Source organism: Mobula birostris, chromosome 26 (genome assembly GCF_030028105.1).
Source record: "Mobula birostris isolate sMobBir1 chromosome 26, sMobBir1.hap1, whole genome shotgun sequence".
Lineage (NCBI taxonomy): Eukaryota > Metazoa > Chordata > Chondrichthyes > Myliobatiformes > Myliobatidae > Mobula > Mobula birostris.
In genome coordinates, this window is record NC_092395.1 from 41,998,527 (window position 1) to 42,017,628 (window position 19,102).

The 19,102-nt window shown below is 42.1% G+C and overlaps 1 protein-coding gene across 3 annotated transcripts in view; it reads right to left on the reverse strand.

The window, feature by feature from the left end:
- The window catches only part of kdm4b (lysine (K)-specific demethylase 4B), a 550,987-nt gene that overhangs the window by 77,500 nt on the left and 454,385 nt on the right, over positions 1-19,102 (reverse strand). For all 3 annotated transcript variants that reach the window (XM_072244640.1, XM_072244641.1, XM_072244642.1), the window contains one exon: positions 7,515-7,623. In XM_072244640.1, coding sequence (XP_072100741.1) covers positions 7,515-7,623 — 109 coding nt within the window. The remainder of the gene's footprint in view (positions 1-7,514; positions 7,624-19,102) is intronic.

Sequence of the window (19,102 nt, forward strand, 5' to 3'; positions counted from 1 at the left end):
TGACAAATAGATGTGGGTAGAGGGTTCCCTCTTATGAATCTGAAAAAGGGTTTAAAAACAAAAGGATTTTAAAAACTGTTTAAAAATAAAGTGTCATCAATTTAAGACAACGATCAGAAAACAATTCTTTGTTCAGGTGATTTGAATCTTTGGAATGCTCTTCCTCAAAGGGCATTGGAAACAATCTTGAATGCATAGTTGATTGAGTCTTGACAAGCAAGGGAGTGAATTAACTAATATCAGGGCAGATGGGAATGTAGAGCTAAGATTCCAATCTGATTAGCAATGATTTTAGTGAATGGCCAAAGCTCAAAGGACCAAGTTGCACATGGCTATTCCTGCTCCTAATTTGTTTGCTCAGATGCTTATGTTCTCTGAAGGTGTCTACGCCAGCTCTCACAGACTCTTCCCCTCATATTTCCTCGAAATCCACTCTTGCTCAGGCCTATGAACTGCCCTAGGATTCTTCTATTACCTTTCTAAACAGCTTGTCACTAGGATGTACAAGGAAACTGCAGCACAAGAAAGTGGTCACAGCCACAATATGCAAACTTCATTCAGTAGGAGAGCAGACAACAGGAATTCTGCAGATGCTGGAAATTTAAGCAACACACATCAAAGTTGCTGGTGAACGCAGCAGGCCAGGCGGCATCCCTAGGAAGAGGTGCAGTCGATGTTTCAGGCCGAGACCCTTCGTCAGGACTAACTGAAGGTAGAGAACAGGATCAAGCCTGGTGCTGTGAGTCAGCAGCACTAATTGCTGTGTCACTATGCTATGCCAACTCACATTTGGCTGGTATGTAAAATTGCAGTTCTGTTCATAAATGTCTAAATTGCAACAAGGCTAAACTCGTTAGAGGCATTATTTCTAGGTTGCATTAATTATGTAATATTTTGAATGTATTTTATGTTTTGCAGTTTCCAAAACTCTAGCTCATGTGATCACAACTTCCATTTCCACAATCTTCTAGAGGTAGAGTGCTATTGAATATATTTATAATAGACACCACAATTGATGAAACTGATAGTTTGGCAAATTAGAATACTCAGACACAATTAAGTACCAGCAAAATTAATTCCAAGGCAACAGATGGCATAATAATACAGTAGATGCCCAAAGAGTGCGAATTGTACAAAGCAAAATAGTACTAATTGACAAGAGATAAGTTTGTGAAGGATTCACAGATGTATTTTGACAGACCACTTATTATGTGAACTAGCTAGCAATTATAGCACTGCCAAATAATGAAATCTAATGATTTCCATTCTGGTTTAGTCAAATTTGTTAATCAAATATGCACTCCAAAATAAAACTATTCTAAAATAAAACTATAATAAAAAAATAAAAAGCTTCTGAACATTCAGGCAATTTCAATTAATGTGTTCCTGCATTTCTTAAGTAATATCGGGTCCCTCTCTTATCCCCAACCGTATTTAGATATTCATGGTTTAAGCCTCAGAAGCGATTTCCTCCTTGGATGAGCAGGAGAAGAAAGGAAAGGATTTTCAATTCTTTCATGTGCTTTTACTCTGAAGTGCTTTATAGCTAAAATACTTTTGAAATGTCCTATCTATTTTAATACACACCTCTGAAAAATATATGTGTAAAGGAACCCTAGGTAACAACTCTGCATCTGATTTTAATTTGAATGAAGGATGAAACAAAGGAGTTGGTTCTCACAGGACCCACTAGCACCTGGCATTCTTCCCTCACCGGGGATCACACTTAGCTTTTGCTACTGTGCAGCTCCATTACACTCCTGTAATCGCTGAAGTAGGCTGCAAGTGGTGACCGAACGTAGGCTGTAGGGACTAGGGCTCCACCCAGAATCTGCCCTGAAGGTTTTCCCAGAAAGTCTTTCCCATTGTCCTTAAATACCTAAGGCTCCAAGATGTTAAAACAGTTCAAAATATTTTAGTAAATTGATAAATCTAAGAGTTGTAAATAATTCATTCAAAGCACCAAAGTCAATTACATAATTTTTAAAGTTAAAATAAATAAAAAAAACAAAAGTAAATGAAAGTAAACTACTTAACTCCTTACTTGGATGGAGTCTGAGGGGCAGATATGATGAATTTCTGGCCTCTTAGTGAATCCAGTGCTAGAGGATAATTTCACATTTCGAACATGTAGTCGAAAACCTGCTAACACATGATCTGTTTCTAGGTGCCTATTTTCTAAGCACCTGCTGGATAGCTATCTGCATCGTGCATCCCTGCGCCTAATATTAAGAGCACCAGAGCTAAGCCACCTATTATGCAAGGTACTGCCTTTTACTGAGCTGCTCAGCATGGTACAATGCCAAAGTGTTGTGATCACTGAGCAACACGGCATTTCATATTGCTTTACAGATAAAGCTGACATTATAAATCATCTGCCCCAGCATATCCTTGGGTTGTGTTGGTTGTTAACACAAACACACTTCATTCTCTGTTTTGATGTACGTTATAAATAAATGAATCTGAATCATTGTCTATAAAACTGAGTAAAACACTCTTTTAAAAATAATCTTAACTCCTTATTGTACACAATTAGATAATAGTTCAAACCAGCAATGACACACATTATAGTGATTTCTTACAATGGATGGCATCCCAAGTCAGTACAGCATTTCTACATGATCATTTAAATAAACCATTCAAAAGTAGATGATTCAGTGCATATTTAGATTCTTTAAGAGATGTAGTTAGGGTTCTACCATCACCAACACTGAAGGCAAAGAGTTCATACCCACAACACTCCACTCACCACATCATTATGCATGACATACAAAACAAACCCATGTTACACAATTGTTAATCCAACTGGTCTGACAAGTGAGCAGCAGCATGGCAGCAGGACTCAAGTCTTGGCATCCAGCAGGACAGAGAGTAACGAGACTCCCTCTTCAGTTGAATCAATTATAGTCCTAGGACAAGGTTTACAGATGCGCTACCCCAGAAGTTCCATGGTCATGTCTCAATTCTGCTCTGCACTGCCTGCTTTTGTGATTGACTTTAGGGATAGGGAAGTCATCAAATCAATCACTGATTTAGATACTGTTGGATAAATGAGTTGATGGGAGCACAAAAAGGAGTAAGATGGAATTCTCTTACCTTTGTTCAGCTATTTTTTTTTGTGAAGGACAGGTCAGATGAAGGGATAGGAAGAATACCATCCCCAGTCCTTAATCAATTTTTGATCTACTGCACTAATTTATACTCTCTAGCCTATCTACTTCAACAATAATTTTTGTACAGAATTTCAAATTGTTCCTAAGGACTATGTTGGAATCACAGAAATAGCCACTAAGCACAATCAGCATGTCATCCAATAGATGTGAAAGTTGCAAAAAGAAATGGGCCTCCTTGGAAGTCATGTTTATACCAGGTCTCTGATATCTTTGCAACTCAATGTGTATATGCACATTCATTCCCATTTGCTACTAAAATTAATTTTGTGTAAATGAGAGTCCATGCCAGCTGAACACCTCACTGCCCTAACCAGTCTGCAGCACTGAAGTGCATTTTATGAACAAGCATGCATTATAAGCCACTGTACCATAGTGGTCAGTGTGACGCTATAACAGCTCAGGACATCGGAGTTCAGAGTTCATTTCTGGCACTCTCTGTAAGAAAGTTTGTGTGTCCTTCCCATGAAGTGCATGGGTTTACTCTGGGTGCCCTGGTTTCCTCCCACAGACCCACTTCCTTACAAAGACGTACCGGTTAGTATGTTAATTGGTCATTGTATATTGTCCCATGATCAGGCTAGGGTTAACTTGGTGGGTTGCGAGGTGGTGTGGCACAGTGATAAACAGCTAATGGTGGGGAAAACTATCGTTCCAAAGTGATTAGTGGAAAACCTAGGAGGTAAAGTGTAAGAACATGTTTAAAATACAAATTGTAAAAACAAATACAGTGTGGGTCAAAGGACACAGAAAACAAAGCTTAAGGACCTCAAGAAGATACTTATGCTACAGCTTTGGTTTTGTATGAATACATTTGAAATAAATTAGAGCTAAAGGATTTTTTTTAAAAAAGACACATTGAACACTTCAAGCAAGACAAATGTCAGAGATGAACCCTGGATAAACATAATGTCAAACGTGATGGACAATGAGTGTTAAAACCAAAAGTTATCAGGGTGGGCTCCACTTTTTAGTTCAGCTCAGTTAATAGCACACTATCATTATTCAAAGTGTAAATTTAACGCAAAATTGAATTGACATGCACCAAAATTGACGTACCGCATGTTGGAGACACTTTCTTAGATGGAGTAAACAGATACCTGGGCTGCCTATTCTAATATAACATTCACGAAACAAGTTAAAGAATGCTTCAATCCAAGGGTGGTGAACCATTCTGACGGCGTGTACCCAAATTGGTGATAATCTTATAAAAAATTCTGTTGCGGGCCAAGGTAACTTTGAGCAGTGATTATTGAATATTAGTGAATTAGTAACAATTATTATGGGCATTTTTGAAGGAAAACAGATGAGTCCTGCTGCTTGCTTACTTGTATTCATTGTTTTACTATTAATAAAAGTATAACAGAACCAGATTGATATAAATGAAGCATTTTAGAAAACCTGTTCAAAAATTAATATCAATCGTCAAAAAAAAATTGAAAAATAACATCATTTCTAAATACTGCTGTCAGTGTAACTGTTAACTATCCAAATACTCATGTGCACACCAGGTCTGTGAGAATTTCAAAGTATATCATCCAACATCACACGTTCTCGTAACCACCCACTGGTGCTAAGCCAGTGTGAGACATTTCCTGTAAAAACATCTCGCTTCTCTCGGGTTGTAAAATATCAATCGTTGCTTCACATGGCAGCAAAGATATTTATTGCGTATCTTTTTATTATGGGTGGGGTTTAAAGAATCAAGGGGTGGCACTGCATACCACATGCCAATAATATTTGTGCACATCCCGTAGGTTTTCCACCATCAAATATTTTCATGATAGTTCACAAGATGGGATGAAAAATTTGGACTAAACTTTAGAGCTGTGGCAAACCACAGTTGCAGATGTGGGATATTAGGGAGCAAAGTTAATGGAGTGGGATTAGGTAGAGCAAGACGCTAGTGGAAAAGGTCTGATGAGGTGAACCAGAACTACACCTTGATGATGGATTGTGTGGGAGACTTACAAACATACAGAGATAAAGCTTCATGATGAAATTAAGACTGAGAATGGGAAGTTGTTTGTTCTGGAAATGAAGGAAATCAGTAAGGAGAAATATGCTGTAAGAACTGGCTGGGTACAGCTGAGGATGGGAAGCTGGTCAGGACAGAATTGGAAGGGTCATGTTTTGCCATCAGTTTCATTTCAGTATGTGAGAGTTTACTGTGAACAATGTGGCTGCTGTATATGGCTATAAAACAATCAACAACTGTGCCTCACAACAATCCGTAGTATGCGAGTGTTTCAGAAAGACGTGACATTGTTGTATTATGTATATATTTTCCTTAAATTCCATTCAATGATTTTAATACCGAATTTTTAAACCTGGGGGGAAAAGTTGCCAAATGAAAATGGACAATATACTATCTTATTGTTGTTTGTTGTTCCTTTTCACACCTTGTGGAGCATTGGGCAGCACTTTATGCCGTTTCTTTAGCATTTGTTTGTTTTTTTTTAAACCAAATCTAGTTGCTAGCTCGGCACTCAACCCAACACAGATGGAAAGCTTGCAAGCGGCCAGCCGGATTCAACCCCAGACCTATTCGCCTTGAAGTCCAGATCTGATTTCACAACACCACTGGCCATACTATATTACAAGATGATAATTTAAAATAAAGATATTCAAATACCAACCGTATCAATACAACTACCAGTTATTTACAAAGGGACAACAATTCACATTACTGCTACTTTCACAGAAATCCATTAATTTGTCATGTTTTGCCAAAATTGGGAACAAAATGTTGAGCATTACAAAAGCATTCCCTCAAAATGACACGAGTTCCAATAATTAACCTTTGAGAAAGTGCTGTTTCACAGACTGAATATGGAAAAGCAACAACTAGTTGTTTCCATGCATTGATTTAATGAAGTACCAAGCTTAATTGCCACAGTACATAAACATGAATCAGACACATTATTGCTCTGCATATTTTGCACAGTGAACTGGAAGCAAATTCCTATGGAAGGTGAAGGGGTCCTATCTGCAGCTGCCAGACAAACATGGCCAAATCAATTTGAAATGATTTTTACCCAAGAAAGCTATTTTGAAAACTTCACCAGTAGTAACAAGGTTAGCCTCATGAGCACATAACAATGATGCTAATTTGTAAATATAATTACAATATTTGATTGATTTTCTAGAATTCAAAGTAGTCACATTTTATCAAGTTGATTAAGACTATGAGAAAACTCCAATCATCCAGCATTCAACTGTTCTAAAACGTTGATGGTTTTGCACCTGGCTCACCTGTTTTGGTTGGTTGTGTTGCCTTTAAACACACTGTGACCCCGCTTCCCTGCACTCCCTTTGAACTCTCTGGGGCTCCATTTTCAAACTCATTTTAAAGTGTCTGGTTTGTTTGGGAAAATTATTATACCACTATGTTACATCTAAAAAGGAGTTAATTAGAAGTGTGTTGTAACATCCAAAAGTTATTCCATATTCCAAAAACTCCCATAAAAGAAGTAACATCCAAAAATCCAGAAAATCTTTTAGCCTGGCACAAAGATCTCTTACGTTCTGAATTACTGGTCTGGAAGTACATAAGCTATAAACACTAAGCAGTCACCAATTTTTTTTTTTAAACAATTCTCCCCCTCATCACTTGAAGGCCATTTCAGTTTCCATAGGCGCTCATTACAATCTCACTAAATGATCACCGTGCATCTGTCAGCTTCAATCAATATTGGCAGCTGATCTCAGTTAAATAGGATCCTCAACCCTGAGGATACCATGCTCAGGACCAGAAAGGGCTGCTAGATACAGAATGGGATTCAGATCTACAGCTGTGCTTCTTTTGTTTATGTCTTGAAGAACACAATGAGTTTACTGTGTTCCTTCTTGTCACTGTAAGCAAGCTGCAGTCCTCAGGCTAAATATTAATACTATTCTAAAGCATGCAAAGAAAGCAGCTTCTCATCAAACCCCAAAAGTAATACTTTGTAAAAAGAAAACTTTAACCACTAGCAAATCATAATTGAGCCACATTTCACTCTTGTGACATCACCTACTAACATAGGCCACTGGATGATTAGAAGCCACAATGCTGTTGATCATTGTTCTTTGCTTAAGGGTCATTTATATCTCCTCCATAATTTCCACTCTCAGTGGATAAAACACAGTCACGTCTCACATCAGGGACACTAAATCACATTGTTTTGAAGTAAGTGGAAGAAAATAAGTTGTAAATATCCTTCTTTATAGGAGATTTTTATTCATATACACAAAAAACATGAAATAAAACACAAAATTCAACAGTTTGACCATGAAGTGAATTAGATACAAGGCATGTATTTTCAAGATTATAGAATTGATAAAGATCCATAAAACACTTACCAATTTCCGTCTCTGCTCTGGAATCCCAGTTACATCAACTGGATTTCGCTCCAACACGTTCAAAAATTTCACCTCAGGAACAGCTATTGCACAGATCACATGGACCCACCTAGTGAGACAAAAGCAATTACCAAATGTTGCTCACAGAAACCTTGGATTTAAAAACAAATCATTTGGATTTCGCTGTTTATAGTGTAATTATAATGTATCTGCAATCATTACACTAGGTTTCCACTTTAATCAATGCAGATACTGGAATCCCAAAGAAACTACAGTAGTTCAAACAAGAGGAATTCTACAGATGCTGGAAACATCAAGCAACACACTCCTGACGAAGGGTCTCGGCCTGAAACGTCGACTGTACCTCTTTCTAGAGATGCTGCCTGGCCTGCTGCATTCACCAGCAACTTTGGTAAAGTGTGTTACAGTAGTTCAATTCTAACTGTAGAATGTGATTTAGCAGTCTTCTCCAACTGAAATCAGTGAAATTACTGATATAGATGATTACTGATATAGTCATTAAGAATAAATCCTTCTGACAAATAACATAAACATGTAGTATCAGGCAACTCAAATTAATTTGTTACACCAAACTAAGTCATAATTACTGCTTAGCAAATAGGTGACCATAAAACAAATTCAATTTTAGCATAGTGGATAATGACATTTTAAATAAAGTATATGCTGTTTCTCCTTCCATCTTAATCATATGATCCTGTTCCAATATTTATTAATGTTCTGTAAACATTTGACATGTTTATTAAGCATTATACTTTTCATTTCCTGACTCAATGCGAGAAACCTTTAGTGCGGTGACATCAGTTATCAGCTGGAAGTCAAAGTTCAAAGTAAATTTATTATCAAAGTACATATACGTCACCATATACAACCCTGAGAATCATTTTCTTGCTGGCATTCACAGTAAATGCAAAGAAACACAACAGAATCAATAAAAAACTGTACATGAAAACAAACAACCAACGTGCAAGACAATAAATTGTGCAAATGCAAAAAGAAGGAAAACAGAATAATAATAAATAAGTAGTAATAAATATTGAGAACATGAGTTATTTGAAAATGAGCCCATAAGTTGTGGAATCAGTTCTCTGCTGGGGTGAATGAAGTTATCCACTCTGGTTCAGGAGCATGATGTTTAAGGGATAATAAACTTTTCTTAAACCGGTGGTGTGGCATGTAAGGCTCCTGTATCTCCTTACTGATGGAAGCAGAGAGAAGAGAGCATGGCTTAGACAGTGAAATCCTTGATGATGGATGCTGCCTTCCTGCAACAGTGCTCCTTGTAGATGTGCTCGATGCCGGGAAAGGCTTTGTCTGTGATGGACTGGGCTGTATCCACTGCTTTCTGCAGGCTTTTCCATTTGAAAGCATTGGTGTTATACTCAGCCATGATATAACCAGCCAATACACTCTCCACCATGAACCTGTAGAAGTTTGTCAAAGTTTTAGATGATGTGCCGAATCTTTGCAAGCTTCTAAGAAAGTAGAGGTGTTGCCGTGCCTTCTTTGTAAAGGTGTTTACACGCTGGACCCACGACAGATCCTCTGAAATGATAACTCTGAGGAATTTGAAGTTACTGACCCTCTCCACCTCTGATTCCCTGATGAGGACTGACTCATGGACCTCTGGATTCTTCCTCCTCTAGTCAATAATCCTAGTTTTGGTTTTGCTGATGTTGAGCAAGAGGTTGTTGCCATGGCTCCATTCAGCCAGATTTTCAATCTCCCTCCTGTATGCTGATTCATCATCACTTTTGATTCGGCCAGCAAATTTAAATATGGCTTTGTAGCTGTACTTAACCTCACAGTTACATATAAAGCGCCTATAAAAAGTATTCACACTCTTGGAAGTTTTTATGGTTTATTGTTTTACAACATTCAATAACAGTGGATTTAATTTGGCTTTTTTTGACACTGAGTAACAGAAAAAGACTCTTTAGTGTCAAAGTAAAAACAGATCTCTACAAAGTGATCTAAGTTAATTACAAATATAAAACACAAAATATTTAATTGCATATATATTCATCCTCTTTAATATTACACACCAAATCATCACTGGTGCAGCCAGTTTAAGAAGTCACATAACTAGTTAAATGGATATCACCTGTGTGCAGTCAAGGTGTTTCAATCGATTTCAGTAAAACTACACCTGGTCCAACTGCTGGTGAGTCAGTATCCTGGTAAAAACTACACCATGAAGACAAAAGAACACTCCAAGGAACTCCGTGAAAAGATTATTGAAAAGCACAAGTCAGGTGATGGATACAAGAAAATTTCCAAGTCACTGAATATCTCTTGGAGTACAGTTAAGTCAATCATCAAGAAATGGATAGAATATGGCACAGCTGTAAACCTGCTTACAGCAGGCCATCCTCAAAACCTGAGTGATAGTGAGGGAGGCCGCCACGTGACCTATGACAACTCTGGAGGAGCTACAAGCTTCGGTGGCTGAGATGGGAGAGACTGCACATACAACAACTGTCGACCAGGTGCTTCACCACTCACAGCTTTATAGGAGAATGGCAAAGAGAAAGCCACTGTTGAAAAAAGAACTCACATTAAATCTCGGCTAGAGTTTGCCAGAAGACATGTGGGAGACTCTGAAGTGAGCTGGAAGAAAGTTCTATGGTCTGATGAAATCATAATTGAGTTTTTGGACCATCAGCCTAAATGTTATGTTTGGTGTAAGCCAAACAGCACACATCAAAAACACCCCATCCCTAACGTGAGGCATGGTGGTGCACCATGCTGTGGGGATGCTTCACTGCAGCAGTCGCTGGAAGGCTTATGAAGGTGGAGGGTAAAATGAATGCAGCAAACTACAGAGAAATCCTGGAGGAAAATCTGACAGTCTGTAAGAGAACTGTCACTTGGGAGAAGATTTGTTTCCCAGCAAGACAATGACTCAAGCATAAAGCCAAAGCTACAAAGGAATAGCTGAAAAACAACAAAGTTAATGTCCTGGAGTAACCAAGTCAGAGTCTAGACCTCAATCCAATTGAGAATTTGTGGCTGCACTTGAAGAGGGCTGTTCACTCACAATCCCCATGCAGTCTGATAGTGCTTGAGCAGTTTTGTTAAGGGAAAAATTGTAGTGTCCAAATATGCAAAGCTGATAGACACATATCCACACAGACTCAAGAATGAAATTGCTTCCAAAGGTGCAGCTACTAAATACTGACTTGAAAAGGGTGAGTAATTATGCAATCAATTATTTTGCATTTCATAATTGTAATAAATTTAGACTAACTGTAGAAATCTGTTTTCACTTTGAAATGAAAGAGTCTAGTGTCAAAAAAGCCAAAATAAAATCCACTATGATTCAATGTTGTAAAACAATACAACATGAAAACTTTCAAGGGGATGAATACTTTTTATTGGCACTGTAAATTGAGTGCAACAGGGGCTAAGCACACAGCCTGTTGGTGCCCCTGCCCTGATGGTGATTGTGGAGGAGATGCTGTGAATCTGATCTGACTGGGGTCTATAAGTGAAGAAATCAAGGATCCAATTGCACAAGTATTGAGGCCTAGGTGTTGGACATTATTGATTAGGTTTGAAAGTTTTGAATGCAGAGCTTTAGTCAATGTGCAGTAAACTGATACATGCATCGTCACTGTCCAGATGTTCCAGGGTTGAGGGAAGAGCCAAAGAAATGGGATCTGCTGTTTGGAATAGATCCAAGTCACTGCTCAGGCAGGAGTTGATACGTTTCATCACCAACCTCTCAAATCACTCATCACAGTGGATGTAAGTGCTACTGAACGATAATCACTGAGGTAGGTTACCACGTTTTTCTTGGGTAATGGCATAATTGAAGCCTGCTGAAGCAGCTGGGTACCTCAGACTGCTGAAGCAAGAGATTAAAGATATCAGAAAACACTCCAGCCAGTTGATTAGCACAGGTCTTCAGTACTCAGTCAGGTACCCCATGCAGACTAGATGCTTTCCAAGGGTTCACCCTCCTGAAGGAGGTTCTCACGTCAGCCTTGGAAACTGAAATCAAGGGGTCGTAGAGGGCTGTCTGAGTGCATAAAGGTGTTTCCATGTTCTGTCAGACAAAGTGAGTGCAAGAGGCATTGAGCTCATCTGAGAGCAGAATCTTGTTGTCACATGTCACTTGGTTTTACTTTGTAGGAGGTGATAGCATTCAAGCCTTGCCACAACTGTTGAGCATCCTTCTATGATTGAAGTTATGCCCGGAATAGCCACATTGCATGTGAGATGGCTTTCCAGTGGTTGCACCTGGAACTCTTGTACTCTCCTTGGTCACTAGACCAAAACGCCACCGATCTAGCCCTCAGCTGATGCTTGCAGCAAGTGATGGCAGATATAGCTAGTCCATGCCATGAAATCTTTTAGAAGAGTTAACCCTCAAGTCCACAGCTACAATATCACTTCATTGGTGACTCAGACCACTATCTTGGAATATTCAATCATTTGTTCTTGGATCACTTTTCCCAAGTTATCTACTATTTAATACAATCTCTTCTGTTGACAGATCATCTCTCATCTATGGATCTAACAGTAATTTTATGTAAATGAACCAACAATAAATGCACTAGATAGCCATTTTATTAGGTACACCTGCTTGTTAATGCAAATATCTAATATGACGGAAGTACACATAGACTAAGATGTTAACTGTCCTGTGCTGGCACCAGTGGGATCAGCAGTTGGTCTGCCACCTGTCTTCAGGAGAAAGACAGATAAGGAAAACAATGGAGCAGCATTTGGAGATGTCAATGAAGAGACGGGAGAGCTGTCAAGACCGGCTCCTCTTTGAACCCTGAACTGTTTGAAGTGATCGACAGGCAATACCCCAGCAGGGGGATAAAAAGGGGCAGATTCGCTAAGGCAAGACACACACGACACCACGAGGTAACGACACCCTGGAAGAGGTGCGCCTCCCACAAGTCGGTGGGAGTTTTGGAGGGCTAGTCGCAGGACCAAGCCATAGACGCACAGGGTGGAAAGGTACGATCGGCGGGAACCTGGTGTGTGTCCACCCTTGCCTGGGTGCCAGGTTTCACCGCAGAGAAACGATCGTATCTGGAAAACGGAGGGGTCACAGTCGGTAACCTCAGAAGACATTACAAAGGGCTCGCCCGAAAGCTGACTGCGAAGAATATCGAAGGTCTGTGTGGAAGCCGTTTGAATATTCATTCGCTTTTGTTCTCTCTCTCCTCCCCCCCCCACCCCCCCCCCCGTCCATCGCCACGGCAGTGGTTACTGTGAGCTGAACTGAACTCAATTGAACTGAACTTTGCGTCACTTTGAAACTGGTCATTTACTCCTAGATGACGATAGAGCTTGATTGATCCTATTATTCTAATTTCTGTGTACATGTGTGTTTATCATTGCTGAACTGTTGTCTTCATTATCCTTTTGATTAGAGTACTGTGTTGCTTATTTCTTTAATAAAACTTTCTTAGTTCCAGTAATCCAGACTCCAACTGAGTGATCCATTTCTGCTGGTTTGGCAACCCAGTTACGGGGTATGTAACATAAGTGGGGTTCTCGTCCGCGATTTTGAACGCTAAATTTGGGACGGAGTAAATTGATTGGGTTAAAATTCCCGAAAGAAAGAAAAGACAAACAGCAGAAATGGAGATTGAGGAATTTCTAAAGGCGCCGACTTTGGAGGCATTAGAGGATGCCAGGAAAGCGGAATTGGCAGCTGTGGCCAAACGGTTGAATCTTGTTAAGGGGAAGTCGACAATGAGGAGAGAGGAGATACACAGAGCTATCGTAGAGCACTATGTATCTAAAGGTGTGTTTCCCCAAGGGGAGCTGGAGGTGGTGTCTATTGAAAAACCTGCTGGAGATGCGGTACAGGTGCAGCTTGAAAAACTGAGACTCGAGCACGAGTTCCGGGTACGGCAGTTAGAACACGAAGAGAAGCAGTTAGAAAGGCAGGAGAAAGAGAAACAGTTAGAACGGCAGGAGAGAGAGTTAGAAAGGCAGAAGAGAGAGAGACAGTTACAATGGCAAGAGAGAGAGAAACAGTTGGAGCGAGTGGAGAAACAGAGGGAAAGGGGATTTGAGCTGGAGAAGTTAAAGATAAGGGCAGAGCAGGGGCCCGTGCTGAACCAAGGTGGAGGGTTCAGGGCGACCCAGGAGGTTAGGCTGGTTCCCCCATTTGATGATACCGATGTGGATCAGTACTTTCTCCATTTCGAAAAAGTTGCTACAAGTCAGGACTGGCCGAGGGATAAGTGGGCTGTTTTGCTTCAGAGTGTACTAAAAGGGAAAGCCCAACAAGCTTACTCAACTTTGTCCGCGGAAGATGCCCAGAGGTATGAGGTGGTGAAAGAGGCCATCCGCAGGATTTATGAGTTGGTCCCGGAGGCATACCGGCAGAGGTTCCGGAATGCGAGGAAGCAGTGGGACCGCACGTATTTAGCATTTGCCCGTGAGATGCAGACATATTGTGAGCGTTGGTGCGCCTCGAAGGGGGTGGATGGGGATTATGACAGACTGCTACAGCTGATCCTGATTGAGCAGTTTAAAGGTTGTGTCCCTGAGGGTATGAGACCCTACCTAGATGAGAAAGAGGCAGCCACGTTAGCCGCAACTACTAAGTTAGCGGATGAGTACGCGTTGACGCATAGAATGAAGTTTGCCCCGAGTAAAGGCTACCAGAAGGGTCGTCAGGACGGCGGGGAGAGTCCGCCAGAAAAGTCAGTAAGTAAGCCGGGGACTAGTGAGAAGGATAAGGTAGACCGGGAGCAGTCTGGTAGGAAGTCTCCTGGGGTTGTCTGTTATAATTGTGGGAAAGTCGGACACTTTGCGTCCAGGTGCTTTGCCCCAAAGAAGGAGACGGGAAAAGGAAAAACGGGGGTTCCGACTGGCTGTATTGAGCCGGCAAACCAACCTCCAGGAGAGAGGAGGTCGGATAAAGTTCAGGAAGGGCGCGAGAGGTTTATCTCGGCCGGATTGGTGTCGGTGAAGGAGGGGTTAAACCCAGTTCCAGTACGGATCTGGAGAGACACGGGAGCTTGTCAGTCACTGATCTTAAGGAGTGTTTTAGACTTTAGTCCGAGACCGAGACTGGGGAGGTCAGTGTGATCAAAGGCATTGGAAAAGGGACTGAAGCCGTGTCTTTGCACCAGATACACCTACAAAGCAACTTGGTCTCTGGACTAGTCACGATCGGGGTGAGGCCCGAATTACCGATGAAAGGCGTGGAAGTCTTGCTTGGTAATGACCTCGCCGGGGGAATTGTGTTCCCAGCCGTGAGATTGACAAGTCAGCCTGCCAGCATTGAGGCCCCGCCCATGGACTCACAGGTTTATCCCGTTTGCGCAGTAACTCGGCAGATGTCGAGGAAGGCTGCAAAGGCTGATATACAGCTAGCTGAGACGTTTCTGCCAGCCTTGTAGGAGGAGGGGGTAGAAAGTGAAAAGGAGGAGCGTGGTGGAACAAGAGGAGGTGAGGGGGCTGAGGCAGACTTAGCATTAGCCAGGAAGGACTTTATACAGGCACAGGAGCGAAACAAGGAGCTGATGGATTTGGTGGAGACAGCTCTCTCTGACGCAGAATTAAAAAGGGAGCCAGTAGGCTATTATGTGAAGGAGGGAGTACTAATGAGGAAATGGAGACCACGTACTGTGCCCGCAGATGAGGAATGGGGAGTTGTACACCAGGTGGTAGTGCCGAAAATTTATAGGGGCGAGATTTTTAACCTGGCCCACAAGGTACCCCTCGGTGGACATTTTGGGGTGAGGAAGACAGTCGACAGAATTATGAAAGAGTTTTACTGGCTGAATATGAGGAAAGATATTGTTGAATATTGTAGATGATGTCATTTATGTCAGGTGGTGGGAAAGCCAAATCAGGTCCTGCCTAAGGCGCCCCTTCGACCGATACCCACTTTCGGGGAACCTTTTTCTCGAGTAATTGTGGATTTTGTCGGTCCCCTGCCCAGAACTGCAAGTGGGCGAGAGTATGTGATGACTATGATGTGCGCTGCCACCAGGTTTCCGGAGGCTGTACCCCTGGCAAGCATCAAGGCTCCTGCAGTGGTAAAGGCACTTGTGAAATTTTTCACTACGGTGGGGCTGCCCAGGGAAATTCACTCAGGTCAGGGGAGTGTCTTCACATCTCACACATTCCGACGGATGTTGGATGAGATGGGAGCAAAGCAGATTTTGGCCTCCGTGTACCACCCAGAGTCCCAAGGGGCGTTGGAACGATTCCACGCCACATTAAAGACTATGATTAAAATTTACTGTCAAGAAAACGCTAGGAGCTGGGGTGATGCTTTGCCCCTCCTCTTATTTGCCGTGAGGGACACGGTTCAAGAGTCATTGGGGTTCAGCCCATTCGAGCTCGTCTTTGGTCATCGGCTCAGAGGACCCCTGACCTTACTAAAAGAGCAATGGTCCAGTCCGGCAGTCCAAGTTAATGTGATTGATTACGTTTTAAAATTTCGTGAGAGGCTTGAAAGGATCTGTGACCTTGCCAAAGAAAATCTGCGACACTCCCAGACTAAAATGAAAAAATGGTATGATAGGCGTGCCCGCAAAAAAGTGTTCCGAGTGGGCGATCGGGTCTTAGGTCTGTTCCCAGTGGTAGCCAACCCCCTCCAGGCGAGATTCCACGGTCCGTACAATGTAATTAAAAAGATAAACCCTTTGAATTATGTTATCGAAACGCCAGACAGGCGTAAACCCACATAGTTGGTACACATTAACATGTTAAAAGCCTACCACGATCAGAAAGAAAACCCGGTTGGTGTTATCACGGAAATTAATGAGGCTGGGGTGTCGAATGAGATGGGGAAAACCCATCTCGAAAAGATGAATATGGTGCCGACCCGATTGGAGAACTCTATTGCTCTGGCTAAGTTTGCTGATAAGGTCTCTCACCTAACCCCCGAACAAAGCGGGCCATTGATAAAGCTAATTCACCGGCACACAGATGTATGTCCCGATGTCCCGAGGCGATGCAAAGGGACGGTGCATGATGTTGTGGTCACCTCAGACCAGCCTATTAAGCAACACCCCTATAGGATGAACTTGGAGAAGGGAAAGCTAGTGGAGAAAGAAATTGAACACATGCTAGCCACAGGTATTATTAGGCCATCCAAGTCGGAATGGGCGTCCCCCTGTGTGGTTGTCCCGAAAGCCGATGGGAGCATCCGATTCTGTACAGATTACAGAAAGGTGAATGCTATCACGAAAACTGATGCGTACCCCATCCCAAGGGTAGACGATTGCATAGATAAAGTGGGGAGAGCTACGTACATCACCAAGATCGATTTGCTGAAAGGGTACTGGTGTGTTCCTTTAACCGACCGGACTAGAGAAATCTCGGCATTTGTCACTCCCTCCAGCTTATCCGAGTATAATGTTCTACCTTTTGGCATGAAAAACGCTCCAGGGACCTTCCAGAGGATGATTAATTCAGTAATAAAGGGACTAAGGAACACAGAAGCATATGTTGATGATTTGGTGGTCTGGAGTGACACATGGGAGGAGCACATTGTGGCGGTGGGGGAGCTATTTAAACGGCTGTCCGAAGCCACCCTGACAGTGAACCTCGCAAAATGTGAGTTTGGCCACGCGAAGGTCACTTATCTGGGATTTGTGGTAGGACAGGGGCAGCTGGCTCCGATGCAGGCTAAGGTGCGGGCTATCTCGGAGGTCCCCACCCCGACAGACAAGAGAGCCCTGAGAAGGTTCTTGGGGATGGTGGGGTACTATAGGAAGTTTTGCAAAAATTTTGCAGATATTTCCCTCCCTCTCACTAAGCTTTTGCCAAAGAATGCGAAGTTTGTGTGGAACGACCTTTGCCAACAAGCCTTCGAGAGTCTGAAGGCGATTCTGTGTCACCATCCTGTGCTAAATGCGCCTGATTTTTCAAAACCCTTCTCCTTAGCAACAGATGCTAGCGACAAAGCTGCCGGGGCGGTGCTGTTGCAGACAGACAAAGAGGGGGTTGAGCACCCAGTCGCTTACTTTTCCAAGAAATTTAATACCCATCAGAGAAATTATTCCACTGTGGAAAAGGAGTTACTGGCCATCATACTAGCATTACAACATTTTGAAGTTTATATTTGCCCGGCACGGAAACCACTGGTAATTTACACTGACCACAACCCATTAGTGTTTTTGGCCACTATGAAAGATAAAAACAAAAGATTGCTAAGTTGGAGTCTGGTGCTACAGGAATTTGATATAAAAATTACACATATAAAAGGAACGGAAAATGTGATTGCTGACTGTCTGTCAAGGTGTTGACAACTTAAAATTTGCTGTATTAGCCAAATAGCTGATGAAGATGTATATTTCTGTGTATCAAATAATGTATTCATGTTTGTAATTTTTACCCCGGTAAAAATCCTTAAAGGTGAGGGGTGTGACGAAAGTACACATAGACTAAGATGTTAACTGTCCTGTGCTGGCACAAGTGGGATCAGCAGTTGGTCTGCCACCTGTCTTCAGGAGAAAGACAGATAAGGAAAACAATGGAGCAGCATTTGGAGATGTCAATGAAGAGACGGGAGAGCTGTCAAGACTGGCTCCTCTTTGAACCCTGAACTGTTTGAAGTGATGGACAGGCGATACCCCAGCAGGGGGATAAAAAGGGACAGGTTCGCTAAGGCAAGACACACACGACACCACGAGGTAACGACACCCTGAAAGCGGTGCACCTCCCACAAGTCGGTGGGAGCTTTGGAGGGCTAGTCGCAGGACCAAGCCATAGACGCACAGGGTAGAAAGGTACGATCGGCGGGAACTTGGTGTGTGTCCACCCTTGCCTGGGTGCCAGGTTTCACCGCAGAGGAACAATTGTATCTGGAAACAGAGGGGTCACAGTCGGTGACCTCAGAAGACATTACAAAGGGCTCACCCGAAAGCTGACTGCAAAGAATATCGAAGGTCTGTGTGGAAGCCGTTTGAATATTCATTCGCTTTTGCTCTCTCTCTCCTCCCCCCACCTCCCGTCCATCGCCACAGCAGTGATTACTGTGAACTGAACTGAACTCAATTGAACTGAACTTTGCGTCACTTTGAAACTGGTCATTTACCCCTAGACGACGATAGAGCTTGATTGATCCTATTATCCTAGTTTCTGTGTACATGTGTGTTTATCATTGCTGAACTGTTGTATTCATTATCCTTTTGATTAGAGTACTGCGTTGCTTATTTCTTTAATAAAACTTTCTTAGTTCCAGTAATCCAGATTCCAACTGAGTGATCCATTTCTGCTGGTTTGGCAACCCAGTTACGGGGTACGTAACACTAATCAGTCAATCATGTGGCAGGAACTGAATGCATAAACGCATGCAGACATGGTCAAAAGGTTCAGTTGTTGTTCAGACCAAACTTCAGAATATGGAAGAAATGTGATCTAAGTGACTTTGATAATGGAATAATTGTTGGTACCAGACGAGTGATTTGAGTATCACAGAAAATGCAGAAACGCACAGTTACACAAAATGGTGGAAAAAAAACAAAAACACATCCAGTGAGCAGCAGCTCTGAGGTTGAAAATGTCTTGTAAATGACGAAAGTCAGAGGAGAATAGCCAGACTGGCTCAGGCTGACATGAAGGCAACA